This window comes from Prunus mume, linkage group LG1, assembly GCF_029339155.1.
Source record: "Prunus mume cultivar Tortuosa linkage group LG1, ASM2933915v1, whole genome shotgun sequence".
Taxonomy (NCBI): domain Eukaryota; kingdom Viridiplantae; phylum Streptophyta; class Magnoliopsida; order Rosales; family Rosaceae; genus Prunus; species Prunus mume.
In genome coordinates this window covers 23487796-23504582 of record NC_142698.1, presented here as the reverse complement: position 1 = coordinate 23504582, position 16787 = coordinate 23487796, and the positions used below count along the sequence as shown (strand labels likewise).

General features: G+C 35.1%; 2 protein-coding genes across 3 annotated transcripts; one reads left to right on the top strand and one right to left on the bottom strand.

Annotated features, from left to right (window-relative positions):
• The first annotated feature begins 4073 nt into the window (after window positions 1-4073).
• On the top strand, window positions 4074-7657 carry LOC103342243 (Peroxidase superfamily protein). The gene is made up of 4 exons (XM_008245886.3): window positions 4074-4470; window positions 6317-6508; window positions 6659-6827; window positions 6985-7657. The coding sequence occupies exons 1-4, from the start codon at window positions 4249-4251 to the stop codon at window positions 7377-7379; spliced, it is 978 nt and encodes a 325-aa protein (XP_008244108.2). The 5' UTR covers window positions 4074-4248; the 3' UTR covers window positions 7380-7657.
• Window positions 7658-11298: 3641 nt separating this feature from the next.
• LOC103342148 (LOB domain-containing protein 15) lies at window positions 11299-12588 on the bottom strand. Of its 2 annotated transcripts, none has more exons than XM_008245778.2 (3): window positions 12455-12588; window positions 11994-12297; window positions 11299-11901 (listed from the first exon to the last, which is right to left on the bottom strand). In XM_008245778.2, the coding sequence occupies exons 1-3, from the start codon at window positions 12466-12468 to the stop codon at window positions 11470-11472; spliced, it is 750 nt and encodes a 249-aa protein (XP_008244000.2). In that variant the 5' UTR covers window positions 12469-12588; the 3' UTR covers window positions 11299-11469. The 2 variants fall into 2 exon arrangements, with proteins under 2 accessions (XP_008244000.2, XP_088898669.1); XM_089042543.1 differs by having other exon boundaries at window positions 12421-12559.
• Window positions 12589-16787: the final 4199 nt, after the last annotated feature.

Sequence of the window (16787 nt, the reverse complement as noted above, 5' to 3'; positions counted from 1 at the left end):
TGACAAATAATCAGCAACTAATTAACAATAACCATCTCTGAAATACTTTCAATGTACTGCGTGTTTTGCATCACATGTTTCAAATGAGATAGAACTACTCTCTCTCCTTCTTGCTACTTATATCAGCAGCCTATCACTATTTAACCTTCCAAACAAATCTTTTGATGAAATTACAACCAATGTGATTTTGACGCGTACATTTTTTATAGTTTTCTTTTTTCTCTTTTGTTGAAACTTTGTCAATCTTGCTAAAATACAACAAGTGGTTTTAAGGAGAAGCTCTTCTTTAATTTTAAGAAACCAAGCCTTGCTCTTCAGCAAAATCTGAACTAACTCATTCAACTTGAATTCCTCTTAAATAAATAATTGAAAAAGATAGAGAATAGAAAGTTGGTCGACTTTGAACGAGTAGAGAAAGATTAAGATGGTTTAACTTATCAAAATTTTAAGGTTTAAGGTTTGATTAATGAGTTTTTCTATTTAAACCCCACATTTTCTTTGTTCACCCCAATAATTAAATCATTAAGATCTTAAGTTTTATTATTGTGTAAAAAGACAAAAAAATGTCATCAAACTTAGTACTTAACCCTAGTACATCTTTACACACACTACACACTTAGAATAAACATCTATGAGAGCACTGCCATCAATTACGTCCAAACAGTACCCATATTTGGTGACTAGGCCATGGATTTACTTGCTCAATTCCAAAGTAAATAAATCAGCTGAAACACCAAGAAGGTTGACAAATGTCAAGAGACTCGGGTGGAGCAATCTAAGCCTCATCTCATTGAAAAGATCCAGCTCTTCAGACATCTTAATTATCCTGTCTTCAGTAACCTTCAATCATTGCATTGTAAGATACCACATTATAATGCCTGCCTTTTGGTTTGGAGGTTTTGGTTTGGAAGACATGGGCCTTGCTCTGACTGAAGAACAGGGCACGCAAAGGTGGAGAAGTTGAGGGCCTGTGTCTTTGTAATGGTCTTCTTGCAATGTGTTAGGTGTAGTGCAAAGTTTCTCTCATACCAAGGGAGAGGATGATCTATTGAAATTGTGTGTGTCTTCTTTCTTTTATAATGCTGGTACATGACAGAGGGATGGCTGATTGTAGTTTGCACCCAAGTTATACTTTCATCTATATTATTCGCTGACAACATTGTGATTACTAGTTAGCTTGGTTTTGAACTCAACAACAAAAAAAATTATTTTTTTACTTTTTGTATATTTTTTTACAAGCAATATTGAGGAAGGGGAGATTCGAATATAGGACCTTGAGGGATAACTGCTTCTAACCATTTGAGCTATGCTGAAGGGCAAGATAGCGGGGTGTGGGGTGTGAGATTGATGAGTTTTTTATTTTTTTATTTTTTATGCTGGGTGTGTATTTAGAGGTAGTTTGGGAAGATAATGGGGTTTTCTTAGAAATTGTGAAAATTTGAATTAGAAGTTGGGGTGAACTTAGAATATGGGATAAACAAAGAAAAATGCGGAGTTTAAATAGAAAAACTCTTGATTAATTACTGGATAAGAATGCATTATTCGACATGTATATCATTGTATTAAAATAGATGTGCAAGAACAAGATATTATAAAATATTTACTATTAAAAAAATTAAAGAATATTGTAGGATTAATTCTCGAATAATTTTTCAAATGTTGCAAATCAATTTACACCTTAATTGAATTTTATATTTTCCATAGTCCTGATCTCTTGGATCATAGGAGTTCAAGAGATTGTGGTCACCCACTGTTGGATATTAATTCAATTGTTCAAATAAGTTTTTTGAAAATGAGTGCAAGAGTGAATGAACTGTTGAATTTACATCCAACGATAAATGACCACAAATCTCTTTGACCCCTGTAGTCTAAGAGATCATGACTGCTTATTTCCATTCACTAACAATTGGCATCCACAAAAGTTGTATTCAGACTTTCTTGTCAGAAAATAAATAAATAAAGAGCTACGGAAAATAGATATGTTAAAAGATGCACGCAAGCAATATTATACACTACAAATAATTGATACTTGTTTTCTGCAGACACGTGGAAAATTGTTGTTCCATGAAACGTGATCCAAAGCAGCCCCAGATAATTAATCTCTTTAATTTGAGAAAGCTACATTTGTAGTGGGTGGCGGTGGTGGCCATTGCCATCACTGAAGAGACGGGCATCTGGAATCTCTATATAGTAGTGCATAAGACAATCACATTGCTTCAACTAGTATTATATACCGTCAGTGTGGATATAAACACATTTCTCTATGTATCTGTATAGAGCCATGACCTCTTCATGCCAATGTGACATGACACCGCTAGTGTATTTTTTTGATGGAGTCACATACAAGCACGAAACGGGCATGTATCCTTCCAAACTGATAACGAAAGTGAGATTTGCAGAGAATGATAAAGAGGAAAAAAGGATATACGAATGCTATTATTCTCTGGCTTTCTTCCTCCTTATCTTTCTCTGCAAGTATCGCTTTCGTTATCACAAACTTCCAATTGATAAATTCCCAAAATATATATACGAATACTAAATGATGTCATACTTGACGAATTCCGTGGCTATAAAAAGTGGTCTAACAGCTCTACATTATATTCATGGCAATGAAAATAATCAAACTGCATTTATAGGATTTTCATGATTTGCATGGTGCCTAACTTTGAATTTTAGTCCCTTAATTTTGCTTTCGAACAGAAATTGGAAGTCAATAGAAATAAATGCGAGTCACATCATGAATCTTCCAGCTAAGGTCTAACCACACGCATATGGGTCCACTAAGTATAAAACTCACAATCTAATTATTAACGGTTTTACAAATCACTACATACTCTGTTAAGGAAAAAAAAGGTTGAGATATGATTATCCATACTTAACTAAATTCATCAATAATCAAATCGACATCATTACTAAAATGACCCTTATCTATGTTGGGTACAAATGTCACTCGTCAACTCAACTTAAAATTTCTTGTCTAAAAGCCCTTGTCCATATGTATACGATATCTACAGACGACCTGCCAAAAATACTCAGTCACAAGTCATTTGTAACCAAACATTTCAATCAATTTTCACTCAATTTTTCATGGCATATTTAATGCTTTTTTTTATTTCTAGAAGAGCACTGTTTTTCTTTATGTATTTTGGTTTTACGAAGATACGTTTCTCTGAGGAAGAAAGGATGGAAATTACATGAAGTTAGACAAGTCTTTGCAATTACTTTAATCTTATCTTTTGATTATTCAAGTTTCTTTTTTTAGTCAGAGATGATACAAAGTTAGTTGCTACTTGTCTTTTGATGTGTTCCTCTTTTTTGGCCGTTTCTAGTCTCTAGTGTTTGTATCTCGTTCAAAAAAGAACCACAGGGAATCTTGAAAATATGGAGAGTGAGATAAAAAGTGTTATTATTTTACAATTTCAATATATAGAGAGAGATAAGCAATTGAAAAAACGTTTAAATGTCTAGTCCAGTAAAAAATAATCTTGATTTTGTAGCCAGAAGTCTCAGATTTGAATCCATATTGACATCTCTTTGTATTATAATTGATGGCCTAAGATGAATATGAGGAATCCTAGTTACTTTCTCACTCTACTAGCTCTTCGTTCAACCCTTCTCTCTCTTTATCTTTTAAACATGAAAATCACCCTCACTTAGAACTAATCAAGATTATATAATGATTTGAAAAGAAAAATTAGGGTCCTCCCACACTCTTTACGCTCGATAAATTTAACATAATTAACCTTCGATTCGATCTAAGCTTACGAACACCAAGCCCTCCAATTATTTTCTGTGTGGTTGGAGTTGCTCAATTCTTTGCATGATATCTTCACGAAATCTCAAAAACGTTTTAAAGACAAAGTTAGTGGAGCCTCCAAAAGTACGATTTTGATCCATTCCCCGATTGACTGTTGCCTTTGGTTCATTTCACTAAACGTGTTTTGGTGTTTACTTGGTCTGTCATTTTCAATCCTTACAGTTGGCTAATCAATAATTATTAATAATGCATTTAATTAAGTTCTAGACGTAGAAATCCCATGCCATGCACTGCTTAGTCTTAGTCTTAGTCTTTCAGATTAGGTAACCTGCCAGTGCCAAACTCTCCCTCCTCTCATTTCTTCCTCTATAAATATAAACCCTTTAATCTCCATGCATACACCACAGGCTCTCTTAAGCTGCCAAAGCTAAACCACACTCCTAAACCCTTGTTAAACCCATTGTTAATTTAATCAGCTTTTGAAATTGCCAATGGCTTCTGGTAGGAGTTCTTCTCTGTGTTCCATATGGGTGATTGTCCTTCTTGTGGGTTTCACCGGGAGCTCTTCTGCTCAGCTCTCTACAAATTTCTATTCGAAGAGTTGCCCTAAGGTTTTTGATGCAGTCAAATCTGTTGTGCAGTCTGCTGTGAACAGAGAAAAGCGCATGGGAGCTTCCCTCCTTCGCCTTCACTTTCATGACTGCTTTGTTAATGTAATTATTTCTTATTCAAAATTTTTTTTTTTTATATAAGCGACAGTTTAAACTATTTTACGTTGATTCTATCCATAGGAAGGGGGGACTCAAATTTGGGTGCAAGAGGGTGGGCTCATTGTCTTGGCCAACTGACTTAACCTACATTTAATTTGTCTCTGTTACATATTCATTAAGTACATCTCATGGGTGGTGCTATGCACAGGGCATGCTGGGTGCCAGCCTACCCCAAATTTTTAAATTAAAAAAAATTACCTACATGTGTTATAAGCCCATCCAAAAATTTTAAAAAAATAAAAAACAAACCATACACATATGTTACCCATCCATGTGGTTCCATATCTTCTCTCTCCTTCTCTTTCAGCCTATTAGACTTCTTGTTTCTCTCTCTCTCTTTGCTACCCGACAGTAACAAGTTTCTCCTCCTCCTTTTTTTGGAGGTCAAATTCTTCCTCTATATTGGCTACATCTTCTATTATTTTGGGTGAATTATAAATTTTGGTTTGGTATTATTGATATGCTATTATGAAAATTTGTTTGATTAAAAAATTTCTACATATTATTCATATGCTATCTTTTAAGAGTTTCAAGCCTCGCAAGGTTAAATTTTAGATTAAATAGTGTTGTTTTGTATTGCATTGCATTTACTTTTGGTTTTAGTTTTAGCTTTGTTGAACTTTTATTTATGGATAGAAATGCATTTGAGGGTATGACTCATTATGTTTTCCTGACTAGATATATATTTTTATGTTTATTAATGAAATTAACTCGCATTATCTAGTTTAGTATGTAAGTTTTGTCCAACTGGCTTTTGAATTCGGAAACCACCATTGTAACGGGAGACTTTGGAAAAGACCAAAAGAGAGAGAAATTTTTTAAAAGAAGTCAAAATGAACAAAATTGCCCTTATTTATTTTTGGATTTCTTAAGGAATCTTTTACATTTGTATGTCTTTAGTTTAAAAGTTAAGAGGTTTTTTTATTTTTTTTGAAATAGTTTTGATTTTTTTTTAAAGTGATTTATTTATTTTTTTTACTAAACCCTAAATTTACTACATCAATAGTTGTGGTACGGTTTTGTTAAAATCAGTTTTCAAGTTGTCAGGACTTGTCGGCAGAAATAATCTCTACTTTAAACATGAACAGTCCTAATTTGTTTTTTTATGCTAAAAGTTTATGCTGAACTTTAACACATATCTCACATGCTGTCACGTCATACTACCTCTTAATAATGAAATGATAGCATGCATTATGTTTCTTGTTTTTATTTATATATCATGAAGAAAAACAGGTGATATTGTTTTTAATTACAAATTCTGTCTCCCCTGTTGTTGTCAAAGCTCAATCATTGTGTCATCTACAATAATGTGTAGGGATGATGAAAACAAATGAACTTGTATTTGCATGAAAAAGAAAAACATGGTGCTCCTCACTTTTATTTGTTCTCCCCTACGAAAATTCAAATATGCTGCACGCAGGTTGAAGACATGCATGTACGGCAAAAGTCCAAGTCTTCGATGATGAAATCCCAAAGGCGCCCTTTACGGCAGTAAAATATTTTCAACATCATGAGGGCATGAACATTACCTAATACCAATAATTAATCTTCTCAGTGTTTCTTTATCCAAATTATGTTGGTGTTTAATTAGTAAACATCGTATACATGTTGACTTTACAGCTTCATGTTTAAATAATTATATGTCTTAGTGTTTAATAGTAATTTAAAAATTATTAATAGTTGTGGGTTAGACCAGTAAACTAAAGTAGTGTGTCTATCTTCTCTTTGTACGCAAGTTTGATATTCCTTCCCGTACCTAATCATGTGGTGTTTAATTGATCATAACCAGGGTTGTGATGGGTCTATACTGCTGGACGACACTTCTTCCTTCAAAGGAGAGAAGACTGCAGGTCCCAATAATAACTCTGTAAGGGGATTTGAGGTTGTGGATAAGATTAAGTCCCAAGTGGAAAAAACATGTCCCGGCATCGTTTCATGTGCTGATATTTTAGCCATTGCTGCTCGAGACTCCGTTAAGATTGTGAGTAACTAATACAAATTTTACACTTAATTTTACACAACAAAAACACATGATACTAATATTAAACAAAACAGTTAATATCCAATATTTTTTAGGGATATTAATTTATTCTATTGACACTTAGAAACTTTGCTTTTTATTTTGTTGCAGCTTGGAGGATCAAGTTGGAATGTTAAACTTGGAAGAAGGGATTCCAAGACAGCTAGCTTCACTGCTGCCAACAGTGGAGTCCTCCCTCCTCCCACTTCTACCCTCAGCAACCTCAAAACTAGATTCCAAGCTGTAGGTCTCAATGAAAGGGACTTGGTAGCCCTATCTGGTAATAATCACATCACCCCCTTAATTGATGTACAGTATTTCATTTGTTTACATTCAATGATGTAAGATTCTCATTTATGTATAATAATAAAAACATTTGTATACAAAAAGCATTAAGCTTATCAGATAGTCTGACATGTTATGTTACGTGATGGCAGGAGCGCACACGATCGGGAAAGCAAGGTGCACATCTTTCAGAGTTCGCATATACAACGAGACCAACATTGATGCATCATTTGCCAAGGTCAGGCAAAGCAAATGCCCAAGTACCGCTGGCTCAGGAGACAACAACCTTGCACCTTTGGACGTCCAAACTCCCGACACTTTTGACACTGCTTACTTCAAGAACCTCATCAACCAAAAGGGCCTCCTCCACTCTGACCAAATTCTCTTCAACAATGGTGGATCCACAGATTCATTGGTTAAAACGTACAGCGGCAGTGCCAATACCTTCAATTCTGACTTTGCCAAGGCAATGATCAAGATGGGAGATAATAAGCCACTCACTGGATCCAACGGTGAGATTAGATTGAACTGTAGGAGGCCTAACTAGCTAGCTAAGCTAAGGAGGCACTTTCTCTGTCACAAGAATAAACCAGAATTGGAGGTTTCACCCTGAAGTTGGGAGAATTATTATTTTGTGTGTGATATAAGGTTATTGTTTGTTGACTTGAGTGAGAATTTAATTAGCTGGTGTTTTTTTATTCTTCCAACGAATAAAAGCAGTTTTTTATTTCAAGAAATTCATATTAGCTAAAGTTGTTTACCAATTAATTGTTGATGGAATGTTGTATTATTTTGTTTCAAATCGAACAAAGTAAATTTGGCCCATTGGTTTTGAACTCAATTCTATTGATTTGTTAAATCCCAATAGACTGGGTCAGGTCCAAATCCTGATAAAAGAATCAGGTCAGCCTGATTTGGTCAGCCTTGTTTTTTCCAACCCATTACCATATATAAGATAAGTCGTTCTCATATGACAATAGATGTGGATCTTCATATTAGTCACATGATTCATCTAAATCGTAATTTCACTTAAGTTTAATGAAATGATCATGTGACAAATATGAAGGTTCACATGAGAAGTCCATATATGACAACCTCACTGTAAAATCTCGTAGATAAACTGATTAAATGTTTTGGAATTTGGGTTTACTAAAGTGGTTTAATTTATTTTAATCTCCTCAGGATGAAATTGTGAATGCATGTGGACTGAGTAAAACTTGTGCAGCATGGTTTTTCTCAATTGTCACAAGCAATTAGTAGCTCCTCTCATTTTCAAATAAATCCCAATTAATGCAATGTTTGATTGACAATTTGACATGTTTCTTTGTCGAACCACCAAACTGATTGTTGAGACCCAAAAAATCTATGGTTCGGCCCAAATAAATTCTCGGCCCAATGCGATACCTTATCAAGAAGAAACCCGATTTGGGCACACGAAAGTTCATCATATATGCTTTGCACATATGCCATGCCAAGCAACACGCCACGCCAAGCAAGGAATTATTATCCTGCACCTAATCACGCAACAAGCTTAAGTAGGCCCAAGCCACGCAAGATACCTGGGACTTGCTTGAGTGGGTTATGGTATGGATGGTAATAAGTTGTCATGAGGCCCATTGATGAGCCGAGAAATGGAGGTTCCGGGTTGCTTGGGAGCCTCGAAACCCAAGCCCATTTCTTAAGCCCAAACATGTGGGTAAGCACAAGAGAGAAAAGAATATCTTATCACTCCAAATAAAAATAGCCCAACCAAAATAGCCTATTGAATCAACCAAAAAGCCCAACACCTCAAGCGAAACATTGGTGAAGTTGGCCCATTTATTTGATAAGTCAATCCATTGTTCCAGAATGCCCACATAAATAAAATAAAGACCTACAAAACCATCAGCACTTTGTTGGAAAACAGAAGCCATGAAGGAAAGTCTGAAAAGCTGTTGCAAAGCTCTAGCACATGGGAAGAAAAAGTTTCAAGCAAAAACTTCCAAATGACCAAGGGATATTGGAGCGTAGATCACCCTTTGAACCAACATGCACACCCATTCTCTTTCCCTCATCAGACCTATCCGTAAAAAAAAAAAAGAAATGGAAGGAAGGAAATAGCTGAAAATGGGAATTCTGACGCAGCTTCGGGAAATGGCTTTGAGCACCCAAAATCCCTGATTTTATGCAAATGGGCAGAGGAAATTTCATCAAAATAGGATGATTGAAAGGATGATGGGAGAAAGGAAGGGAAAGACTTGGCCAAATTGGATAGAAACCATTAGGGTTTCTTGGAAAATGTCAACTTCCATCGGCTATAAAAGGGGCCTCTTCCACCCAACAAGCATCAACTACATCAGAGAGCAAGCTTCCTCTCTTACTCTCAAAACCCAGCAATTTCATGCTCAGCTCATCATTTTCCCTTAGTTTTCCCTATTGGCAAGCTGTTCTGACACTTGACAGAGTCTCTCAAGCTGCCAAAAAAACACTCAAGCTACCTTTTTCTCCCTTTTTCCTCATGCTCAACCAAACCTCTCTGCAAAATCCTCTCTCCAACCTTAATACCCCATCTTTCCCTTAGGAACACTTAGTTTTCTCTTCAGTGCTAAACTCATGACAATTTTGCTTCCATGCCACAAGCTTCTCATGCTAAGCTAAGAATTTATCTGTAAGTTGCTGTTGCTTTGATTGGTGAAGAAAACCAAAATGTTTCCTATGGCTCTACTGCCTTTTCGAAGCATTTTAGGGCTTGATTTTCGAACTCAAATAAAGGGGACAATTTCATCAATCTGCCCTTTACGGCAGCCCATTTACTGACTTTGGAAGAAAAAGCCTCTACACTGATCATGTTGAATTATAATTATAATATCTAGGAAGCCTCGCACAGGATTGGTGTTCACATCCAACTAATTAGAAAGACTCAATGTGCAACATGTCAGTCAAAACAATTATTTATTCAATCACTGTTGAAGAAAATGTGAATCTGATTATATTATTTATTATTATTATTAAATCTGTGATAATTTAGTTGCTTAATTAGCTGTATACATAACTGTATATACACAGATGTTCTCTTCTTGGGGAGAAGGTAGTCTTTTATTTTATTTTTAAATATAAGAGATAGTTTAAGTAATTTAATCAATGAGAATGAGGATTCCAACTTTGATGTAACTAAGTTTTTGGCAATCTATCTGATGTGTCTTCACCCAATTTTTTGGTGCATATATAATATAACCAATTTTATGCCTCTCACCATATCAGTTTAAGTTCCACACGCAAAGGAAACTTAAGTCCAAATAAAATTAGAACGTGTAGGCATTGTCATGTATGTGCCTGGGATTATGTATTGTTATACATCACCCTAATCTTATACATCACCCTAATCTTACTAAGGGAAAGAGACACATACACATATACATATTATATACCTCTCTCTCTCTCTCTCTCTCTCTCTCTCTCTCTCTCTCTCTCTCTTATATGTCTCTTTGATTTTGTGGATGACCAGAAAAATCCAAATAACACAAGGTATTTGTTTGGCAGAATAATTAAAAAAACTCCAAGGCATGTCAAATCTACAGAGATTGTGTCACCAAATTGGTCTGCACCATGCCACCAATGGGTCAAAAAGCACACAGATTGATCACTATATTTGCCTCCCAGCATCAAGCATATATAATTATCTCTTGAAGAGAAATGTGCAAAGCAGAGCCCCCATAAAAATTAAAAAAAATCAAAGCTAGACCAGTAAAGAAGAAAATTTCAAACTACATTTTGGTCGAATAAAATTTCAAACTTTACAGGGGATTATACCTTTTGTCTCCCGGCCTGAAAGTAGTTTAATGGGGTTTCAGGTTCATCTTCACCGGCACAGATTAACATGACGCATGTGTACCATGTAGACCTAAATTAAAGCTAAAGTCAAATCCCCTCACACGCGCCAACCGTACTTCAAGATTGTCAGCACCTGCCAACCCTATTGGAAAATACATCTTCCTGGCATAACTCAAGCTAAATAGGTGTACAATATATATCGGGCGATGTGAGAGCATGTGGGTCATTGCGTTTAATATATGAATAGTTTGCTTTTATACTACATTAAAACATAAATATTTAACTCAAAACCAATTGAAAATAAATGAAGAGACTCAAGAATATCTTTTAAATTATTAGGCAAGAACTAATTTCCCGATATGTATTCACAGTCTCAACATTTTTGTCTAGCTTCAACCTACTGCATTTCAGATTTCACAATCTATTATCAATCTATTATTGTACCTTTAAGTTCTTTCAAAGTTTATTTTGTATTTAAAGAATAGTGTGTCAGTTAATGCCCTATAAGATGGAGAAAATTACAGTACAGGATATGAGCGTGAAATTAATGAGATCAAATATTCATAGCAAATGAACCCATTTGAAGAAGAAAAAACCCTTGTTAATTAAGGCATTAAAAAGAGATAACTTACAAAACTTGGAATAAATTGTTGAAATTAGACTCCGAGTTTATGTTTCTTTATAATATATATTCATGTGAATTCTCAATCATAAGGAAAAGGAAACTGTAACAAGCCCATATGTAGAGATAAGTTAAATTACTTTTCTACTCTATCAAACATGAAAGTTCCTAAATCAACAGAAATTAAACAAAGAAATATGGCATTTTAATCAAAATATGGAATATTGTCGCTTGACATGGAGCTATAGCCTGTGGTGTTTGTAGACGGATTGTATAAAGAAGAAGTCGAAGACGAAGAAGACGAAGAAAACACAACTGAAGAAGGCGGTGGTGGTGGTGGCGGCGGCGTTGGAATTGCTTGTGGTGGTCCAGCAATGGACACCATCCCAGAAGTAGAAACCAAAGAAGGATGGTGGTGCATAATATTCGTAGAAGAAACCATGTGATTAGTGGCCTCTTTATATTGGTATCTCAAGATTTCCGTTCTTACTGCATTAAGTTCTTGGTGGAGAGATTGAATCTGTTGCTGCAAGTTTGAAATTACACCCATGCAACCATACACTGGGTCTCTAAGCCTCAGGTTTGCCTCATAAACAAGGCTATTGGCTGCATCAGCTCTTTGGTTCTCAGCCACCTCCTACATAATTAAAACAAAAACATGATGAAATTAATTGTGGTGTATGGTAAAATCAAAGTAATTAATAAAAAATTAGTGGAGATAAATAGTACAATTAGCATCTTGGAAACATTGCTTGCACCGAAGACTTTGTGGACAGCTGAAAACTTTTGGGGCTCATGAGGGGAGAAGTAGGGAGAGAAAGGGCATTCTTCAGCACATCTTCTTCTCAAGAGCTTACATGCAGCACAAGGTGTGATTGTGTTCAAGGTTGTGTTGTTCATCATCATCATCCCTTGAGGAAGACCAAAGGAATTATTATGTCGAGCAGTGCTCATGGTTCCCATTTGATCATCACCAGATGGATCACTTTCCCTCCTGATCTTCTTTCCTATCTCAACCAATGTTATGATGTCCCTAGAAAATAACAAGAAATTAAAATTAGTCAGGAGAGCAAAAAAAATCATCTATATACAAAGATTTGAACAACACAAAATTTATAAATAAAAAAAAAGAAGAGAAATTATATCTTTTTCCCACCATCTTTAACAATCCTCTTGAGAAAAATAGGTACCTGTCTCTGGACATATATTCTGCTATTGTACTCTGGATGAGGTTGGGAAGCAAAGAGAGGAGAGAAGGAGAAAGAAGAAAGTTTGAGAATGGGGGAAGATAGTGCTTATAAGGCAAGGCAATTTGGGAAGTAGGTGAATGTTTATTATAAGAAAGAAACAAAAGGGTATGAGAAAATGGTTCAAGAATCTGATATTATATTCTCAAAGTCGGTGATATGGTTTTTATTTTTACTAATTTGTCAAGGGTGTAATGTCTCACTTTACACGAGCATTTTCATATCATCCTATCAATAAAATTATATTATATTTGAAATTGTTGTAAGAAATTTTGTAGTGCCCTCCAAAATAGTCACTGTGCCATTCTAATCAACCCAAATTATCATAAATAGGAAAACTTCTGATGAGGTCCATTACAGATATAACTTCCTTCCTTTTCTTGTGTTTGGGATTTTGGACCATTTACTTGGGCTCCAAAGTATAATTTTATCATCTGACTCTTTGTTAACACCACATAGCATTATTACAATGCCATAGAATAATTTGGGCCTTTTGAGGATATATTTGTTTTTGCAATTCAAATTGTATATCGTGTTAAGTTATTAGTCATTCTTTTGTGCCAATTTTTGTAATGTAAATTCATAATCTCAACTATTCAATTTTTAGGTTTTCATCGAAGGATCATAACTGTAAGTATGTTATAACAAATTCAAAATCGTCTAACCATTTAATTATTATATTAAATAACTTTATTATCTATCGTATCATTGCACTCGTCTTTTTTGTTTCAACATTGTTACATAAGTTCAATTTTAATGAACGTTTGCAATGATAATTTTTCAATGAGGACCTGAAAGATGAAAGGTTCTCGTCATGATATACATTGAAAAATGGGCTCAAATAAATGGTTAGGGTGTCGTATTAATTTTATAATCAATTAGCACTTGAGTACATGTATAGAATAACAGTGGTTAAATTATTTGAGGGATACTGTCAGGGTGATTAATTTCTATAATATTAATATGTTTCGAAGAGCATTGACTGTTTATCTATAATATTATAAGGCATTTGGTGTTGTTCTGGATAAATAGTATGATTAATTTTAGTACTTTCTTGAAGCACTGTGTTCATTGATTTTATATGACACAATTAAATGTCGAAACGGTTTCCGATTTGTCTAATGTTTTGCAAGGATGACTTATGAATGTATACTTAAAAATATATAATTTGGATCGTTGAAAAAATATTCATAAGGGATCCTAAAGAGTATCAAACAAAATTATTTGAGGAATCAATAAAAGGGGAAGCCGATCCCCTATCTAAAGCACAGTTCATATTTAGTAGGCACCAAAAGGACAAGCTGAAGTTGTATTTAGATCCTATCCCCCATGAACGCTCTAGCTCAAGTGATAATTCATATCTCTGTGGTGCAGGCCGACTCACCGTTAGTGTAAGCATCATGCATGGTGGTAGGTAAAGAAAAAGGGAAAACCCAAGAAAATGGAGAATTATACATTTTCATTCTGACATAAGAAAACAAGCTATATCTTTTCTTGTTTGACCCGTAGTTCAAGGCTATCAATTCGCACCCATGTTTACCCCAATCTTTAACAATCTTCTCTAATTGAATTTATTTTGTACAAAGAAAAGTACAGATTTTTCATAGGACAAATGATAGTATAAACTAAACGGGAGGGGGATTTCTCACACATACACAATTAAGATGTTATGAGAGTTTGAACTTGAGATCTCTTATTTGTAAATTAATGTCATTTTTTACTGAACTAAATCCCGTTGACAACAAAAACACAAATTTAATCTCACTTTTCATTCAAAAACCTCAATATATGAATAATAACCATAATATTAAAAAGTTTTTATAGGGCCGGCAACTCCTGTATTTTTTTTTTCTTTGTTAGCTATGAGAAAAACATGAATTTAGGCCGACATTGGTGGCCAATTTTAGGGCAGGAAATGGGCCTAAAAAATAAACCTAACAAGACATGCGGCAAGAAGCTGGGAGGTTGGCATTTTTTTTTTTTTACAAAACAAAGTTTAGGGGAGATTGACTGTTCTCACCACCAGTGCCAGGGCAAATCTGTAACCTCGAGCCAGAAGGACTTGCGTGTGGCATCCAACTTCCAGCTGCCACAAGTATGGATTTATGTAGGAAATTACAAATCGCACACCAATAAGGATTGTTAATAGCGGGAACTCAAATACTAATGGGTCTACACACAATGCAAGGACCTTACCAATTGGACCAACCCTCACACTATGCTATGCATGTCCAAATGTTTGAGCTGATTTAAATATGTCACGCATGCCTCTGAATTAGTTTATGAGGTAAAGCTCTCACTCACTCACACGCAGTTGAGTAATCAACGCATTTAAAGTATATGAAATAAAGCATACGCATTCTCTCTGCATTGAGAAGTTATATATGTTCATTCACGAATGGCATGCACAAGAGAAAAAAAAATTTGTTAACAGCTCAATAACGTGCATTAATTTCATTAATCCAAGTACCAATCTGATATAATTAAGCTAATTGGTGATCTTTTACGACTTGTTTACAAAGCATGTTTAATGCTAAAGCAAAACTACTATTATAAAAGCTTAATGAAATTCCCTAAGGAACACCTTAATTAAATTTAAATAGCAACCTGTTCTACTTGAAACTCTTGAGCCATAGTCTTCGTACCGATCATGGCAATGGATGTTCCTTGAATCAACCAGCACCTTTGGGCTTGACATCGACCTGCCTCGATTCCGGAATTTCGAAGGTGTTATAGGGGAAGATGGGACTGAATAATATGTTGTTGAGGATGCTGACGAAGACGAAGAAGAAGAAAGAGATGGTGAAGAAGAGACTGGGGATGATGATAGGGTTGATGTTTTTCTTGAAGTACTAGTACTACTACGCATCTTGGGGAAAATATTGTGAAAAAGAAGAGAGTTGGAGTGCTTTTTCCTCAAGGGTGTTTTGGTCTTTGTGTAAAAGTAGGAAGGTGGAGGTGTGAGAGGGGGGAGAGTAGGGTTTTGGAGGTACTTGGATTTTGGTGTGCCTGGTTGAGATTCCCAATCGAATGGAATTGAAACAGAAGCAGAGGCTCCTCCATGGTAGTGATCTTCAAGTGTGGAGGAGAAGCTAGCCATGGACAATTTTTTTTTTTCTCTTGTTGGGTTGCTTAGAGAAGTTGCTGTGGTGCTTGTGATTTGGAAGCGTTGAATTGAAGCATTGTTTTGCTTCAATAAATAAAAAGGGTCTGGCTAATTAACCGAAATATATATACACACACAGGTGGCAAGCCTCATGCATCTTTGCCACTTTGAAGGATCGGCTTGTGATTATTTAATTTTTTAGTAGAAAATAAAAATATATAATATCCTGATAACCGAGTGTTATAATTTAGTATATTAATTAATTTTCCAAAGTTTAGCTTTCTTTCATCACTGATTGTGAAGTTTCAAGGCAATTTGGATCAAAACCCAGTAAACCCAACCTTTGGGTTCAGCTAAGGTCCTTGGGTGTGAAACGCAGCCTTTCTTAAATTTAGACCTAATGTTTTGAGCCAACATGAAGACAAAGCACATTTTTTGCTGCATTTTTTATAATAGTTCATGTTGATCCTATTTGGATTATTCTTATTATAACTGTAAAAGTCAGCTACACTTACATACATATTCTATTCATTTTGCTGCATTCTCAATAGCTCTGCCTTTTGTTGAAGTTGTATTTTACTATTGTTGTTTTTGCCGTTTTACGATGGATTTGTATTGTAAATCTAAGTACAGGTGCTTTTGTATGCCGAACTGGAGTTTTGAGCCTTTTATGTTTTTGCGTAATTCTCTCTAGATCAAACCAAATTGTTTTTGCGTTTTCTCACTAAAAAATTTGTACTCATATTTGACATTATAATTGCTCTGTACTTTACTCTGTTTTATCAATAAATTACTATCGCTCTTTCTAAACAAACTCTGCATATTTGAGTTTACATCTAATTAAAATTTATAATTATATGTTGATAATATATGTGCATGTCCATTAAAAAATGGATTTGCAGTTATATCACTTCCACCAGCACACTAGTGCAAAATTAAAGCAGATGCAGCATGGCTTTGAGCCTGGAGGCAGGTGCCATGTGCCTCACTGAATTGCTTGAATTCTGAGTCTGTTATTATATAATTAGTTAAAGACCCCTGAAAATAATTGTTGTTTATATAAGCTGGGGGTGGCCTTTAACGAACCTTTGAGACAATTTTTCCTGTAATTGTTGCCTTAAGAGCGGCGATTAAGGGGATGTGAATCAAAATCTCAGTCTCAAGAATACC

Excerpts from the sequence above, each read along its gene's own strand:
- LOC103342148 (XM_008245778.2), bottom strand. Across the intron at positions 11,902-11,993 it reads ATGTTTCCAAGATGCTAATT|GAGGTGGCTGAGAACCAAAG; the intron begins GTACTATTTATC and ends TTAATTATGTAG.
- LOC103342243 (XM_008245886.3), top strand. The coding sequence starts at position 4,249 with ATGGCTTCTGGTAGGAGTTCTTCTCTGTGTTCCATATGGGTGATTGTC. Across the intron at positions 6,509-6,658 it reads CTCGAGACTCCGTTAAGATT|CTTGGAGGATCAAGTTGGAA; the intron begins GTGAGTAACTAA and ends ATTTTGTTGCAG. Across the intron at positions 6,828-6,984 it reads GGACTTGGTAGCCCTATCTG|GAGCGCACACGATCGGGAAA; the intron begins GTAATAATCACA and ends ACGTGATGGCAG.